The sequence below is a fragment of the Silene latifolia genome, chromosome X (assembly GCF_048544455.1).
Source record: "Silene latifolia isolate original U9 population chromosome X, ASM4854445v1, whole genome shotgun sequence".
NCBI lineage: Eukaryota > Viridiplantae > Streptophyta > Magnoliopsida > Caryophyllales > Caryophyllaceae > Silene > Silene latifolia.
This window is the reverse complement of record NC_133537.1, coordinates 182,705,229-182,722,237: the sequence shown is the minus strand read 5'-3', so window position 1 is coordinate 182,722,237 and position 17,009 is coordinate 182,705,229. Positions and strand designations below refer to the sequence as shown.

Below are 17,009 nucleotides of genomic sequence, written 5' to 3'. Positions count from 1 at the left end.
AAAGAAAGTTGAGACAGATGTGTTGACACATTCTGTTATCCTCAAATAATATCACATTCTGTTAGAGTCAAATAGTGATACTGTTTAGTATAAGATGTGATATTATTTTAAATAACATGTGGTATTGTTTCTGACTCGTGACCATACAGCATATATAAAAAGTTTCATAAATAGACTTTTCATGGTGAACATACCTTATTGTCGGCATCAGGTACAAAAGCATTAGGACAGTTACGTTTATCATGGTGAGCCATTTGTTTGCAATTACGACAAAGCCTTTTAGGCTTCTCCGCTTTAGCTATGCATTGTTGCTTTTTGGAGTCATTCTCTTCCCGCTACCCTTGTTCTTTGCCTGACGAGGTGGTAGAATCCTCACCTCAGTTGAGGAACTGCACCCAAGAAGCATCTCCAACTCCTGCTCTTTGGTCATTGACTCTGATTGCGGATTGAGTTTCACCCTGAATTGTTTAAGTGTGTCAACAAGATCAGTGATGTCCTTCGTAGACACATTCTTGAGCACACTGATGGTCGCGTAGAACTCTGACCATAACTTGCACATTTCCATCTTTCGTAAATCAGTGGCGTCAAAATCCTCAATTTACTCACCATGTGGACCATAAAGAGGGATCTTATGTGCATTCTTGGTCCACTGCATAAGAATGTATTTATCGGGCAAAGTGTGTACTCGTTTTCCAGAGTAAACCCAGATAATGTGTCTAGAAATAATACCCTTCCCGTTGAACAACTTGCAAGAACATTCAGCGTCATTCGTTAGAGAATTGTAGACGACTTGGTAGGTCTTCTGCGTTCTGGCATCAGCAATACCAATTAATTCTACACCGTTTGCAGGTGGTGTGAAGCCACCAACACTAAAGGAACAAATAGAAGCAGATGCTTCTACTTGAAAATCTGCGAAAGCAGCATTTGTATAAACCTTGGAAGCATGAGCTTCCAACTTAAGAGAAGTCGCTAATTGTGGAAGAGTACAATCATCGTCTCTATCAAGTTGTTTTTGAGTATGGCGCTGTACATCAATGGCGCTTTGAAACCGCATCAAGAATTCAACAAGTGTACCATGTGCATTTTCAAAACGCTTGAAAAAATTATTCTGAGTCTCAGAACGTTGAGTTGTTCGTAAGAGACAACCCATAGGAACATCACGAAAATAAGCTGGGATCCATTTTCTCCTTTTTCTAAACATGGTTGACAACCAGGAATTACCTTCAAGATTATGCTCATTGACCAACTGACACCACTTTTCTTCAAATTCAAGAGGTTCTAACTCGGCATCAACAATAGCATTCAAACGGCTGACAAAATCAGTCTCTTTCGATATTACAGGCCCAACCTTATCAGTAAGCTTTTGCATGATATGCCACATGCACTATCTGCGCTTAGCATGTTTGAAGACAGCACGCAAACCCAGCTTTATTCCAGCATACTGATCAGTTATTATACAGTGTGGCTCTCGCTGTCCCATAGCATAAAAGAACTTTTGAAAGACCCACGTGAACGAATCTTCATCCTCATGAAATAGCAAGGCAGAAGCAAAAGTAACTGACCTTTTGTGGTGGTCTACGCCAATAAAAGGAGTGAAAAGCATACAATACTTATTCGTACTGTAAGTTGGATCGTAAGTGATGTAATCACCAAACAAAGCATAGTTTCTACGAGACTGCATCACACCAAAACGCACGAACCAAGCATTTACCGGAATCCACCTCATAAGCAAAGTAAAAACCTTCAGTGGTATCACGTTTATCCTCAAAATAGTTAACAAACAGTTGAGCATCCCGGTCTCCTATGAAACATTTGATATCCCTTCCAAAATTCTTAAAATTAACCAGTTGAGCTCCAACATTCTCATAGCCATCTACATATTCCTTGACATTTCTAAATGCCCTTGTTGGCCCTTGATTAACCCTTGAATGATCAATAATTGTCTTTTTATGGTAAAGATGGAGGTGCCTGTGTTTTTTTTAAAACTGTTGATTTCTAAGTGAACAAAGACGGTGATTATGCCACTCACTTAAAAACCGAAAAACAACATAACCATCCCCATTATAGCGAAACTCAATCATAGCAGTACAACCAATCCTAGTTAATTTAGTGTTCCTGATATCAAAACGCCTGGGAGTTGCCTGCTCCTTTCCACTATCTAAAACAGTAGCCTTCCTCTTACGATCTCTAAAATCTTCACGGTTGCAAACAACAAATTTATACTTCACATCACCAGAAACAGACCTTTTTTTAGAAGACTTCCTAGGTTCAAAACCACATGCTTCTACATACACATCATAAAAACTAATAGCTTCTTCCAACGTCCCAAACAATTGGCCAATATAAGGTTTAAACTCAGGTGCAACATTCCTTGTCCACAATTCACTACCACCAGGTGTGGAGTCCAAAAGTAGTTGATGCACACGAGAAGGAACAGAATGTTGTTCAACATGTGGAGTAGAACTAGATGCATTAGGTGGTTCAATCAGAACAGTAGAAGTAATTGAAGACTCAACAATATCATTACTATCTTTAGAGGTAATAGCAGAGACATGAACATCATTACAGGAAGAAGAAGTTACATTACTTGTAGGATCTGGCAAGAAAAGTAAAATGTAAAATAACAAGAAAAATCTTAAAGATATGGACGAAATCAAAATCACACAAGTGGCTGAACAATATCACATATCCAGGAAAACAATATCGCGTTGTTTGGGAAAAATATCACACATGAAGATGGAAAACGATATCACAAGGAATGTTGCAGGAACAATATCACACAAGTGGCTGAACAATATCGCATGTCCAGGAAAACAATATCACGTACTCTGGAACAATATCACACATGAAGTTGAAAAACAATATCACAAAGGTGAATATACAATGGTACATATCAACATAAACAATATCACCAGGTGTAGAAAACAATATCACATATTGAGCAAAATAAGAACGTCAATGAACAAAAAATATGTACAAAAAGTATAACGAACATGTGATTGAAAGCTGAAAGTACAAAATAAAGAGAGAATACGCAGAGATTCGAGAATACGCTGAAAGTACAAAATTAAGAAGAATAACATACCAGACATCGCAATGATGATTGAATACGCAGAGATTTTGAGCAGGAAAACCTGGAAATCAAACAAAAACGTACAGAATTTTAGGAAGCACAAAAGTAAATTGAAAATAACAAATAAATCAAGATGAAATTCAAAGCATATAAACGAAAAGAAGAACAAACAGTGTAAGATAACAACGAAGGCGAAACATAGGGACGAAAAACGGCAATTACGTACCTGAATAAAGGAAATAATTGGAATAATATGATAATTGTGAAGAATGAGCAGCAAAACCTGGAAATAAAACAAAAACGTACCGAATTTTAGGAAACACAAAATTAAATTGAAAATAACAAACAAAAGCAAGAAGAAATTCAAATTATTCAAACGAAAGAAGAACAAACAGAGTAATGTTACAACGAATTCGAAACTTAGGGACGAAAAACGCCAATTACGTACCTGAGCAAACGAACTATTTGGAATAATATGATAATTGTGAAGAATGAGGACGAAAAACGGAGATGACGCCTAAATTCTAGGGTTTTCGAGCTCAACAATGGAGGAAGAAGCTACAGTAGAGAGAGAAGTTGAAGGGAGAAGAAGAAAAAGGAGGAAATAACGGTTTTGGCTGTAAAAAGTGGTTTATATAGGCAGGTGTTAAATTACAAATTTGCCCTTGCTTGTTTTCACCCTAAATACCTATCATAGTACTAATCCTCAATCCTCAAATATATAAGTAATACTCACATGATCTCATTCCTATATATATATATATATATATATATATATATATATATATATATATATATATATATATATAGAGAGAGGAGAGAGAGAGAGAGAGAGAGAGAGAGAGAGATAGCATCTGGTGACTCCAACATCTTAGATGAGTCCGCCTCGTGAATAAAGACCATTGGATTAAGAAGATCTAATAGCTCTCGTTGCTCCACGTCACCCTAAGCAATTTGTCAAAATAATAAAAAGCAAATATGTCGCTGATCCATGTTTCATTAATATCATAAACTTTCTCTCTCTACAAACTTACCCTATCTTTCTAAACATAAACTGAAGGAATAAAATTATGTGCCTGTCCAAACTTTTGGTGAATATTCAAACTTTACTCAACCTCTTCTATCTTACCAAAAAAAGCATTCTAAACCAATCGATATCTGCTATAAATAGACTCAAGATCTTCAAATTATTCAATCGCGAATCTATTGCTTCCGTTTCAGATATAATGAAGAGGTACAAATTGATTATCTTTATTTGATTGATTTTTTTGAAATTTTTTTATTGTGATTGATGTTATCTCATAAGTTTAAATTTAATTTGCATGTTTTTATTGTCAATTTTGAATAATATGAAGAAAAATTTATTTGATTTACATGTTTCTTCATGTTTTAGTGAAACTGAAAAAATTAGGGTTAATGAATTGTAAAAACTAAGTAATTGATGAAATTTTCTGATACATGAGGGACATGGGTATAAGTTCAAAACGAAAGTTCAAGTCTCTCTTGTCATTCAGATTCGTTCACTTGATTTAAAAACTCAATATCTCCGAAAATATGACTATTTTTGGTGTAATTTTTGTTGGAGATCAAAGTACATGATGATAGCTTTCCAACGAGTGGTCATACGCCTTATTTGGTTAAGTAATGAAGGAGATATGATCGTTTTAAATTGAGCTGTCCAACTTTTACACGGGTGAGGAACTAACTCAAGTTTACTCCCCTAAATCGAGTCTTATTATTAGTTTCCTTATTTTATTTTGCCTAATAAGTTTAAGGGCAGTGTTGTTTATTTCTTTATTGTTTCTTTCCTAATTTTAGCAAGGTTTAATAAGGCAATTTTGCCAATTCTCTAAGGGTCGAGTTTAGCAAAAGTTGTTTTTAGGCAGTTTTAGGAGTCCTCTTAGTCGGCCTAATCTACTATAAATAGAGAGCTTTGTATTCAGTTTTAATTGAATGAGAGAGTTAATTCAATTTTTATACTTGATTGTTCTAATTGCTTGCGAGTTATTAGAGTTATTATTTCTTCCTTGCGAGGTTGAGATTTTAGTGTGATTCGATCCTGGCGAGGTGAGAGTCCACATTCGTGTATATCTTCGAATTTCTTGCAAGGAAGAAGAGTTTATTCACGTCATATCCTAGTTTTAGTTGAGGGGTGTTCTGAGATTAACACAACTAATTCATATCCCTTTTATTTTTGTTCTATTTTGCATACAAAAACACAAAATATATTACTTTTAAATTCCGCTGCAAAATAATACTCTAAAATCATGAAAACTCGTGGTTATTTTACATCAAATTGGTTATCAGAGCAAGGTTTAGATTTATTTCTCAATAGATCTGTCTTGGGAGTTGAATTTATCATTTGTCTCATGTGTTGCCATGTCTCGAAGGAAATTCAAACAATATTTGAAGGAGTTGGAGGAATTTGGGCAAGAATTCTTTTTGAAGGAAATGCAAAAGAGAATTGACCGTATTTCATCCAATTTAGAAAACTTGGAAGGTTTACTTTTTCGATCTTGTGAAAGAGAGAAAGAAGAGGAACATATTGAGGCTTTTAATGTTGATCATGAAGAAAAAAAGAAAGTAGAAGATGTGGTTGAAGATGAACTATTTTCTTTCGATAAGGAATGTCATATAGATGATACATCATTATTTGATCCGAACCAACCGGCTATTTTTGATGAAGGATTTGAAGAAGTTGATGGTGAAATTAACGAGGACGAGAATGAGAATGTAAGTCATGAAGATCTTAATCATATACCAATTATGGGTGAGGAATTAGTATACGATTTTTTGGATTCTGAAGTTAAAGAACAATATAAATCACCACTCGATAGATCCATTGATATGATAATGCTAGACGGTGGAGATAATGAATTCTATTTCTTCTTGAACTTAATTCATATGGATACATCGGATGGTCTTGTTATTTCAAGCAAGCATTATATTGATTGTTCTAAACTTGTGCAAGGACGGAGGTGGGGTGGAAAGCACAAGAAAACATGGCACAAGAGGGTCACAGATTACTATGTAGGTCGTCATTACTTTGACGAATCAATTGAAACTGAAAAACTTGAAGAATACATTGAAGATGATGAACTCAAGGAGAGATCAAAGGTGTGCACAAATAAGTTCGTATGCTCCTTAGATGTTCTTACTTACAAAATTTTCAGATTTGTGTTTGATCCGAGAGGGCCTAATGATGGAAATTTCAAATTCAAGATTTTGAAGATTCGAGGATGAATCTTTTTGAAGAAAGGGAGAATGATACATGAGGGATATGGGTATAAGTTCAAAACGAAAGTTCAAGTCTCTCTTGTCATTCAGATTCGTTCACTTGATTTAAAAGCTCAATATCTCCGAAAATGTGACTATTTTTGATGTAATTTTTGTTGGAGATCAAAGTACATGATGTTAGCTTTCCAACGAGTGGTCATACGCCTTATTTGGTTAAGTAACAAAGGATATATGATCGTTTTAAATTGAGCTGTCCAAGTTTTACGCGGGTGACGAACTAACTCAAGTTTACTCCCCTAAATCGAGTCTTATTATTAGTTTCCTTATTTTATTTTGCCTAATAAGTTTAAGGATAGTGTTGTTTATTTCCTGATTTTAGCAAGTTGTAATAAGGCAATTTTGCCAATTCTCTAAGGGTCGAGTTTAGGAAAGTTGTTTTTAGGCAGTTTTAGAAGTCCTCTTAGTCGGCCTAATCTACTATAAATAGATGGCTTTGTATGTTAGGATTCACTTATTCCATTATTTTACATATTCATCTACGAATTAATTTATTTAGTCATAAAATAAATTGTTGATCATAAATTTGTTCTTGATCTAGAAAATACATTAGGATGATCATCCATGACTTCAAATAGAAGCCCTCCAATAAGTAGCACTCAAGACTACCCCAAAATCCCACAAAATAATATGTACTAGATATTTGTAATGTGGTTTACCTTAAAATCGATTACTAATACTCATATACTACTACTAGTATTATTAGTGATTGATTTCAAGACTATCCCAAAATCCCACAAAATAATATGTACTAGATATTTGTAATGTGGTTTACCTTAAAATCGATTACTAATACTCATATACTACTACTAGTATTATTAGTGATTGATTTGTACAAATTTGATTCATAAAAATTAATTGTTGATCATAAATTTGTTCTTGATCTAGAAAATACATTAGGATGATCATCCATGACTTCAAATAGAAGCCCTCCAATAAGTAGCACTCAAGACTATCCCAAAATCCCACAAAATAATATGTACTAGATATTTGTAATGTGGTTTACCTTAAAATCGATTACTAATACTCATATACTACTACTAGTATTATTAGTGATTGATTTCAAGACTATCCCAAAATCCCACAAAATAATATGTACTAGATATTTGTAATGTGGTTTACCTTAAAATTGATTACTAATACTCATATACTACTACTAGTATTATTAGTGATTGATTTGTACAAATTTGATTCATAAAAATTAATTTTTATGAAGAACAAGAGAGAGTGTTGTGTTTTTCATAAAACATGAGAGAATGAAAATTTTGAGAAAAAAATCTCTCAAATGTTACTCATCAAAACCGGTGGGTATGGGGGGGGGGGGGGTGTTTAGGACCTTTTTCTTTTTCCTTTTTGTCTTCACAAGACTAATTAGTGTAAGCCTTTGTCATAGTCAAGTCACTATCAAATGTCATAGACAAATGAATAAGACAAAACTTCTAAAATTGTCCACCAATTTTTTTCGGTTATCATGTTTAATATGGAGTCCATTTTATTTTTGTTAATTGTACAATTGTATGTCATGTGACATGTGACATGTCTTATGTCATGTTTTAATTTAAAATGCATATTTAACAAATTAAATATCATTTACAATTTAAATAAATCACATTTAACAAATTGACTAGTAATTCAAAATTACTTTCACATAAAATGGTCATTTAAATACTAGTTAATATAATTCACAACATCTTGTAATTATAACTAACTTATCATTCTCATCTCGCGTGTTTCGCAAACACCGATTAATTTTAGTAATATAACTTCTTAAATTACTAAATAAAATCTTATTTAATCACATTATAATAAGATGTCATTTTCTCTCTTATGATAATAATTTGTTCAATTTTAAGGAATTACTTAATCTGTATCGACATACAATTAATTAACCTTTTTTAATTAAGGGAATCGTCCTTTAGGTGTGACCTCAAGGGATCAACTGATCACCACCGTCGCACGACCGTAATGTCAAACTCTAGCCAGCCAATCATTACCGATATGTGTAGACCAGTTGACTATATATGTAATGTATCATCCCTTTCGTATTCTTGTTATGAGATTTAAATATGTGATCAATATGATCGACAATTGTGATCGCATTATTGTCGGGGACACTTACTCCAACAATCTTCCACTTGTCCTCGACAAGTGTGCGCCACCAATTCTCTTGTCCTATTATTATCTCCCACTCAATGCAAGGTGTCTTTCGGGTCGTACTTGCAAGTGATCATATCGAGAGTGGTTTCCTCGATCTGGAGAATAACTGATTTGACCGGAATTTTCTACCATAGAAACCTTCCGAGCGTGGCCACCCATTTCCAGTTCATTACTCCTCGAGTGACCCTGAGATATTGTTTTAACCCTGACAAAGGGGTGGACAATTCCTATCGCACTATTCCCTTCGACTAGCCACAACCATCATAACCCAAAATATGCCCATTTGACCCCATTTACGAAGGTCTTAGTAACATAAATCAAAGCTAATCTGAAACTGTGCCATCTTAGGCGAACAATCTTTAGTCAAAAGAATCGACTCACTAGAATACTATAGTATCTCTCGCCACGACCTGGCTATATAAATTTTCCAGAACTCTATAAGCGGTCACTGCCCGACAAAGTGTTCCTAACAGTCTGCCAATGTGATCGACTAGTCATCTCACATGACTGTATGTCACTGAACTTGCCATCAATCGCATCACACTCTATTCACTTCGAGATGTCACCTCATACAAGTGACTATGGGCGAATACCATGTTAATCAGGGTTCACTTTAACGGGATTCAATATCGTCATACAACCCGTTTGGATGTAACAAAGTATAATAAAAGAGTTTTAAAGTAAAACTCGAACGTCAAATGCGATTATCACATATGAATAGTCAATGCCTGATTATTATTTCATATTCTATAATCTAATTTGATCTTGTATGTAGTTGTTCATCTCAATCCAATTGAAATGACACGACTCATCATGTTAAGCCTATGAATAGGCATTGTAAGTAGGTCTTAGCAACTCTCTGCTCAACATTGCTACATACTTATTTTCCTTTCGTAATGTATACATTTGCATTACAAAACTTTCTGAGTACGTGTCTAGATCCAATCTAGACATAGGCTTTCTTGCCTTAAAATAGCTCCCACTGTTTTCACAGTGAACGGGACTCATCCCTCTTGCACATCCCATGATTGCAAGTGTACTCAATTTCCATTGTAAATATTTCTCATTGTTCTTTATTGCCTAGAACGATTCTAGAAAATCTATTTCTTAAACAACATAGCCAAAATGGTATCTTAACCATTCTAATGTGTTTTGATTATGGTTTTGTCGGAAACCATGCGCAATATCAATTGTCAATTGTCATTTGTGTAACACCCTTACACAAAATTGCATCAAAAACACTTTGCTTTACATCCTTAATGCTTCTGCAAGCTCTTAAGGCTAATATTTATGGCTTACTTGGTAACTATTACTTAAATTCGATTTGAAACAATTCATCATACTCAAAGTATATGAAGTGTTATACATTATTTCCTATTTAATTGATTCGGCAGCGGAAGCAAATGGAATTAATCAAATATGTTCAACTCGATTGAACTAGTCATGAATCTTATCAACATAAGACTCCTTATTTGACATCAATATCATGTAGATTCATCTCCATAAATCCGGATATTAAAGATGTACTATATTTCTCCAAAGTCTTAAATCATTCGCAATGATCAATATGTCATCCATATATAAGACTACTAAAATTTCCGTAACTCCCACCAAACATCATGTATAAACACAACTTCTCGACTTATCGAGAAAATTTTTATACCATGATCAAATCATTGATTCCAACTCATTGATGTCCTACTCAAGACCATCTCTTAAGTTGCACATTATCTTAGGATTACTAAAAACTCATAATATGTATCGAATACATTTCTTCTTTGAAGAAGTGGGTTTTTGGATTCACTTGCTATATATCTCATCATAATGAAATACAATCCTTATACTTAAGCTTCTCAACTAGTGCAAAACCCTTTGCTACCAATCAAGCTTTGAAATCTCTCTTTATTAGTGCAAAACCCTTTGTCACTAATCAAGCCTTTTATTTCGGATTTTCATGGCTCTAAGCCTTGTATTGAGTTGTGACTTAAACATTCTCATGTAAGTCATATGTTCATTACTTTCTAGAAGTAACATGAGTCAATTAATTGCTTTGTAAGTTGTAAGCTTTTTACTTTCTAAAAGTAACACTAATTCATCATCTTCAACAAGTGATGAGTTTAACCTCCTAGGTTTTGAAGAAACAACGTCTTACACAAAATGTCTTATGTAGCCAAGAAAGACCAGTTTCTTGCGACATACAATTCTTTTGTGGCTCTTGAATATTTTCTCCCACTCTGTCTTCTAGAAATAAACTTGTTTTCTAGTAAGACAGTTTCACGAGCTACAAACCTGTTGTACTCGTGATTATTGTTAAGAAAAAGAGCGCTTGTTTCTTGTGAAAAACTTACGAGCATGGTACACTACCATTCCATATCTCATATGAATAGTTTAGATTTAGTGGAAAAACACCTTAGACAAAATGATAATATCCCCAAAATAAGATCAAGTAACTCAAAGTAACTTAATCAATGTCCAAACCATATCGAATAGAGTTTGTCAAACCTTATCCCATAATGCGTGTTAAGAGAGATTAATTTGTGACACTATATCACACTTCCTTTGGCTTATATCAAAGTTATCACTTAGATATTCCCATTATGATCAAATCGTGTGTCTTTGAACTCTTTGTACTTCTTCATAGACTTCTCTTTGCACCTTATAAAGTGAACACTATCAACTTAATCATCGGTAAAAGAAAATGATCAACATTTCTGGATTAATGATTTGCATCCTCAATCTCCTTTTCTACCAAAAGGCACGAGAAATCTTGCTTTGAATACAAGATACGCATATACCATAAGATTAACAATCTAATGGTTCCAAGAGTACTCGGTAACTCTTTGCGTTTATCATTCCAGAATTTAGATTAAATCTGGGTTACCAATATGAGTCTTGCATCATTTACATGATATATCATTCTAGCTTGGTTTAGAATATAATCACCTTGATTTTGGGCTAGCCATAAATCAAATCGCGGTGTATTGGGTCACAAAAAGTGAAACCTCTTTTGTATCTTAACAAAATTATATTCTTATTTAGGGTCCATGTACTTAATATTCCTAATTAAGGTACAACATTAAACCCAAAACTAGATTGAGTACACAATGACTCTATCTCTCGACATTATTTGATGCTAGTCGTCATATTCTAATCATCCTATGTATCGCATACAATGATGAAAACCACCATCGGTTTCTAATATTGACGAAATGGTACTAGCAAAACTTATGTCAATCAAATAAATAAAGAACTAAGTCTTATTAGATGTCCCATAACTAACTTGCTTATTCTTTAACAACTTGGGGTAGTTTCCTTTCTAGTGTCTAACACTTCCAAAATGGGAACTTTTAATTATCGGTCGAAATTGATAGGTTTAATAATGTTATTCCCAATAACTTTACTTTTGCCTTTATCTTGTCAAATCCTTTCCAATCTTTACTTCCTGAACCTCGTCCTTTCTTAACGATTAAGAGAATGCTCCCACTTATTTCAATGAATCTTTGCTTAGAGAAGCAAAAATTTAATTTCATGAAGACTACTTTTCAATTTATTCGTTTAGTCTTAAAACTTTCATTGAAGTGGTTGCGTTATTTTGGTCAATTACGATTTCTTACAAATCTAATTACCAAAACAATTTAACGTTTCAAAGTACTTAATTCAATTAAGTATATGAATAACTATCCATTGTAATTAGACATGTTAGTCAATAATCAAAAGCCTTTTTGATAATGAATAACTTCTATCAACACTTTTCACAAAAAAGATCTTTAGCAATGGTTCATATGAGGTTTTAGAAGCAAATTCATATTTGTCTTTAGTTACGATGTTTTAATGGAGATTTGAATCAAAAATCGAAATGATATCGTATATGAATTGTGGTAAAGAAATAGAACAATATGATAACGGAATAGTGGAAAACTTAACATTTATCTTTTTATTAATACTTGTAAATAACAAGTAAAACATTTATATAGTGACCTCTACCCAACTATGATAAATTATTCCAAGATCCAAATGCATATTAACTTGGGCATCGGTAAAGCCGAATACAACCCTCATCAATATAACTCGGTGGATTAACTCTTTAATCGATTCTACTTTTAGAACTCTTGGTCGATAAAATTACATTAGTATTTATCTTTAGCCCGAAACACATCCGGCAACCGTCGAGAATACTTTCGTTGAGTTCAACCCGAATTTCGAATAAATGTGTCCATGATCCAAATTTACATGAACTTGGGCATCGGTAAAGCCGAATACAACCCTTATCTTTATAAATTTGGTGGGTAGACATTTATCACCCACTTCCCCTATGTAGCAAGGTTTGTACCCCGGTAAGGCCGAGCGCACTCCCTCACGAAATAGGTTTTCATGGTTTCTAATCTTTGGTAAGGCTAAGTCTCAATTGTTTATTTAGCGAGAGGTCATGTCAATTTATTATCTATCACGTTTTAAGTGAACTAAAGCGGTGAACTGTGATAATGTAATACCCCGTATTTTATTATCGATTGAGCGAGATATATTATTATTTAATGGTAAAAGCGTAAAGGTAATTGATTGATTCATATTGTAAGATGAGTCGGGTTTATAGTTTTAGGTGGCATTTTGGGTCAAGGTGTTATAACCCATTTACCCACTTACCCATTTACCTTTTTACCTCACCAAAACCCTAAAACGAAACCCTAATCCAACCTTAAAACCCAACCCCCTTCCTACCGTCATTTCTTCACATCACCATCATCAACCCTTTTTTTTTTCACGCCTCAAGCATTATTTACAGCCAACGAGCACACGCCGGTGAGTGTGGAGGGAGTAGGGTCTGCCGTGAGTCTAGGGAGGCCGTTGCTGGTGGACGAGGGTGGTTGTACTGGCCGGAATAGCACAGATCGACGGCCGTCATAGGTAAGGTTCTTTGTTTTTCATTTTTGTCACGGTAGTTTGATCTGAGTTGTGCGTCGTTTAGGGACTGTTGTAGTAGTTGTCGGGGTGTGGGTTGTGTTGCTGGTGGTGAGTCGAGTCGTGTGGTGGTGGGTTGAGTGGTTGTCGTCGCTGTTGGTGGTTGCAGTGGTGGTGATTAGGTGTCGGGTTTGTTATGGGGTTTTTCGTTGCATTTCAGACATAGGGTAATGGGGTGGCACCACCGTGGACTCGGGGGAGGTCGAATCGGTGGTGCCACGTGTGTCAGGGTCGCCTTTCGACGGTGGTGTCAAGGGTGGTGGTTGGTAAGGAGGAGGGGTTGTGTCGTGGTGGCAGGCGAGTTGAAAAGGGGGCTGGTTGTGGCGTTTGTGGCGGCAGGGACGCAAGCAGAGGGTGTTGGTGGTGGTGGTTCTGACCACCGGCGTGGGTCGACCACGTTGGTGGTGGTGGGAGGTGACCAGGCCAGACCTGGTGTTAGGCCTGGTGGTCGGCGGTAAGGGTTGGTGGTTGTTGGGGTGAGTTGTGACGGGTTGAAAGGGGGGTGTTTGTGTGTCGGGTTGAGTATTGTTTTTGGGTTATTTTCGTTACGGTTTTCATTTTAATAAGTCAGGAATATGTATATTTCTATTATTTACATTATTAGTTTTAGTTATTTAGTTAATATTAAGTAGCGGTGACGGAATAATGTATTTAAGTTTTTGAGTAGGGATTTTATTTCGGGAAGGTTACTATTTTTAGTAACCTGCTATTTTTGGTAATTGCTATTTTGGAAACTTCCCATTTTAGGAAACTTTCTATTTTGGGTAACTTATATTTTTAGTAACTTCTAAATTGGGAAAGTTTCTACTTATAGTAACTCTTGAGTATGGGAACGGGAATAGTTAATTGAATTAATTATGTTATGCATATGTTTAGGTGGCGAGTTTCGGGTGGAGTACTTCTGATCTGCAGTTAGCTTATTACCGCTATTTGAGGTAGGGGAATACACTGGACTTGATATAGTACTATGTGACTGGGTTGACTGAATCGGTGATTTACATGTTATAACATGATTGTCTGATTTAATTCCGTTAAGCTTTATCGTTGACCTGTTTTAATATATTGTTGCATCGGAGTTGGTGGAGGTGGAGGTGAGTATGGTGTGGTGATAAGGCCCGGGCGGGTTCTGCAGACTTGCTCGTGTCCTCACCGCGAGTGCGATCGGCTACGGTCGATATTTATAGTCTACCGGGGATCGGTATGGCTGGGTTGTCCGGGTTATGAGTTGTGATGGCGGTGGTGGTGATGGAGGAGCTTGTGTTTTATGTTGCTATTTTATTGTATTACCTACTCAGCTTCAGTGACCACCCGTATTCGTGTACGCCTGTGATGATCCAATTATTGGGAGCAGATTGACAGGTATTTCAGAGACTGATGGGAGCTGGCCGGGAAGAGAGCTTGGATGACTGACTTAGTGCCTAGCCCACCTTAGTCTTATTAGTAGTTTTATCAGACTTTATCTTTTGGTCGTATTTTTGGAGACTTTGTTTTAATTTCAGTTGTAATCTCTCTATCAACATTTTAATAAAGTACTGTGTTTCTTTCCTTTGTTATCTACTGCCTCGGGTTTCCGAGATGGTAACACCGTCATTTATCTGAGGAGTCCTAGTTCAGGCCCTTAAATAAATGGGGGTGTTACAGATAATTATAATTGACACGGTCGATAAACTCGATTTAAAAAAAATGCATGTTTAGTTATGGCGATTTAGCGATGCATGCAGCATATAAATAAAATGCAAAGCATAAAAAAAAATCCTAGTATGGCCTTCTTAAAATAGTAAATCTAATAAACTATTACAAATTCGGAAACCAACTCCTTTAGTCCCTTGAACTTCGGTCTTGGCACGCACTTCAAGGCAACACTTTCTTTGATGGATCGCCTTCTCGAATGGCACTGTCTTCAAGGAACTCCGGAATAATTAAATTACAAAATGAATTACATAATTTCCTATAATACATTTGTAATAAAATAAAAATAAATCTATTAAATTACAAAACGGTGATACGAGATCACAATAGTTACAACCGAATCGATATTCCCATATATTTCGAGTAATATCAATTAAAACTAAGGCCATACTAAGTAAAATTACATAATTCAAAAATTACATAAAATTAAAATATGACAGTCATAAATAAAATGCAGCATTATAATATGTATGAACATGCCAATTTTTAAGCTAAATCGCCTACTAAGAGCCAATATCGTATATTAATCGGTTTTTACGGATTTGCGTGATTTAACTTATTAAAATCACAATATGTCACATAAACTCATATTTATGTTCAAGTTAATTACCCTAACTCACTTAGGACTCAAAATTTAGTTTTCACGAACATTTTGACAATAATTCAACTTGATTTGATAACATTGTTCATTATGGACTTAAAATTACAATTTTATAACATAAACATCAAATTAAATCAAAATAATTTCAAATAATTTCAAAATTTGAAATTCAAACTTATGAACATTCTGTAAAAATACCATGACACTCATAATGTTCAAAACTTAGGTTAAATATTTCGAAAATTTATCGAGAAAAACAATGTTGCGGTTTTATCGTTTTTATCAAATATGACCATTAAAATATGAGAAAATTTATTTTCATCAACTTTTCACTTTTGGATCTGAAATATATGATAAAATGCAACATGTGACATTTTTCTTTAGTCATGAAGTATGTTTTAGCATTATTACTAATTTTAGTCACTATTTATGTGATTTTTCATCAAAAATTCATAAATCATGCATAAAGACTTCATTATAGCCAAATATGTTACACATATCTTGTAAAATTGCATGTGACAACATACTAAATTTACATGACCAGATTCAAAATATAACTCATATTAACCTATTTACCCATTTAAATACGATTTTAACTTAAAAAATCCATATTTCGAGCAAAACAACTCATTTTATCATGAAAATTTACAGGCCATCAGTAGATAATATATGTGAATACATATCCAACAACCACTGAAAAATTCGAAGTTTAGCTATTTTTCGTCCAAAAATGACATTTTAATCATAAAAATCACATTTTAATGCCAATAATATATAAAATGAACAATAAAATTCATAAATAAACCAAAATGTCCTAAAAATCAATTAGGACCAGAAACTTTTAACATGCAAGGTTATTTTTAGGTTTATCTTCATAAAACCAAATTAATTAGTTTTGTATGTTGATCATATAACTCGGAAAAACTATAAACCGATTTGCATGCAAACAACCTAAGGCTCTTGATACCGCTTGTTAGGATTCACTAATTCCATTATTTTACATATTCATATATGAATTAATTTATTTAGTCATAAAATAAATTGTTGATCTTATGCATGCAAACTAAATAACAAGAGATGAGAAAATCGTTTTCTCACAATCAAAAATTCGGCCAAATGGGCACAAATGAAGGTCTCCTACCTTCATTTGTTCTTGAGCAAGAAAATACATTGGATGATCATCCATGACTTCAAATAGAAGCCCTCCAATAAGTAGCACCTAAGACTATTCCAAAATCC

General features: G+C 34.5%; 2 protein-coding genes across 2 annotated transcripts; both read right to left on the bottom strand.

The window, feature by feature from the left end:
• Positions 1–598: 598 nt before the first annotated feature.
• Positions 599–1,369, bottom strand: LOC141618862 (protein FAR1-RELATED SEQUENCE 9-like). Its single transcript, XM_074435926.1, has one exon. It carries the CDS (start codon positions 1,367–1,369, stop codon positions 599–601), a length of 771 nt encoding a protein of 256 aa, XP_074292027.1.
• Positions 1,370–1,384: 15 nt separating this feature from the next.
• Positions 1,385–4,459, bottom strand: LOC141618861 (protein FAR1-RELATED SEQUENCE 5-like). The gene is made up of 6 exons (XM_074435925.1): positions 4,448–4,459; positions 3,300–3,356; positions 3,086–3,134; positions 2,038–2,596; positions 1,722–1,923; positions 1,385–1,675 (listed from the first exon to the last, which is right to left on the bottom strand). Exons 1-6 carry the CDS (start codon positions 4,457–4,459, stop codon positions 1,385–1,387), a joined length of 1,170 nt encoding a protein of 389 aa, XP_074292026.1.
• Between the last annotated feature and the right edge of the window lie 12,550 nt (positions 4,460–17,009).

Bases quoted from the DNA above. Each gene is read 5' to 3' on its own strand.
- LOC141618861 (XM_074435925.1), bottom strand. The intron at 3,135-3,299 runs GTACGTAATTGC...TTTGATTTCCAG, and splicing joins CAATTATTTCCTTTATTCAG to GTTTTCCTGCTCAAAATCTC. The intron at 1,924-2,037 runs GTTTTTAAGTGA...TGATCATTCAAG, and splicing joins GATGGTTATGTTGTTTTTCG to GGTTAATCAAGGGCCAACAA.
- LOC141618862 (XM_074435926.1), bottom strand. From the start codon at position 1,369: ATGCAAAAGCTTACTGATAAGGTTGGGCCTGTAATATCGAAAGAGACT.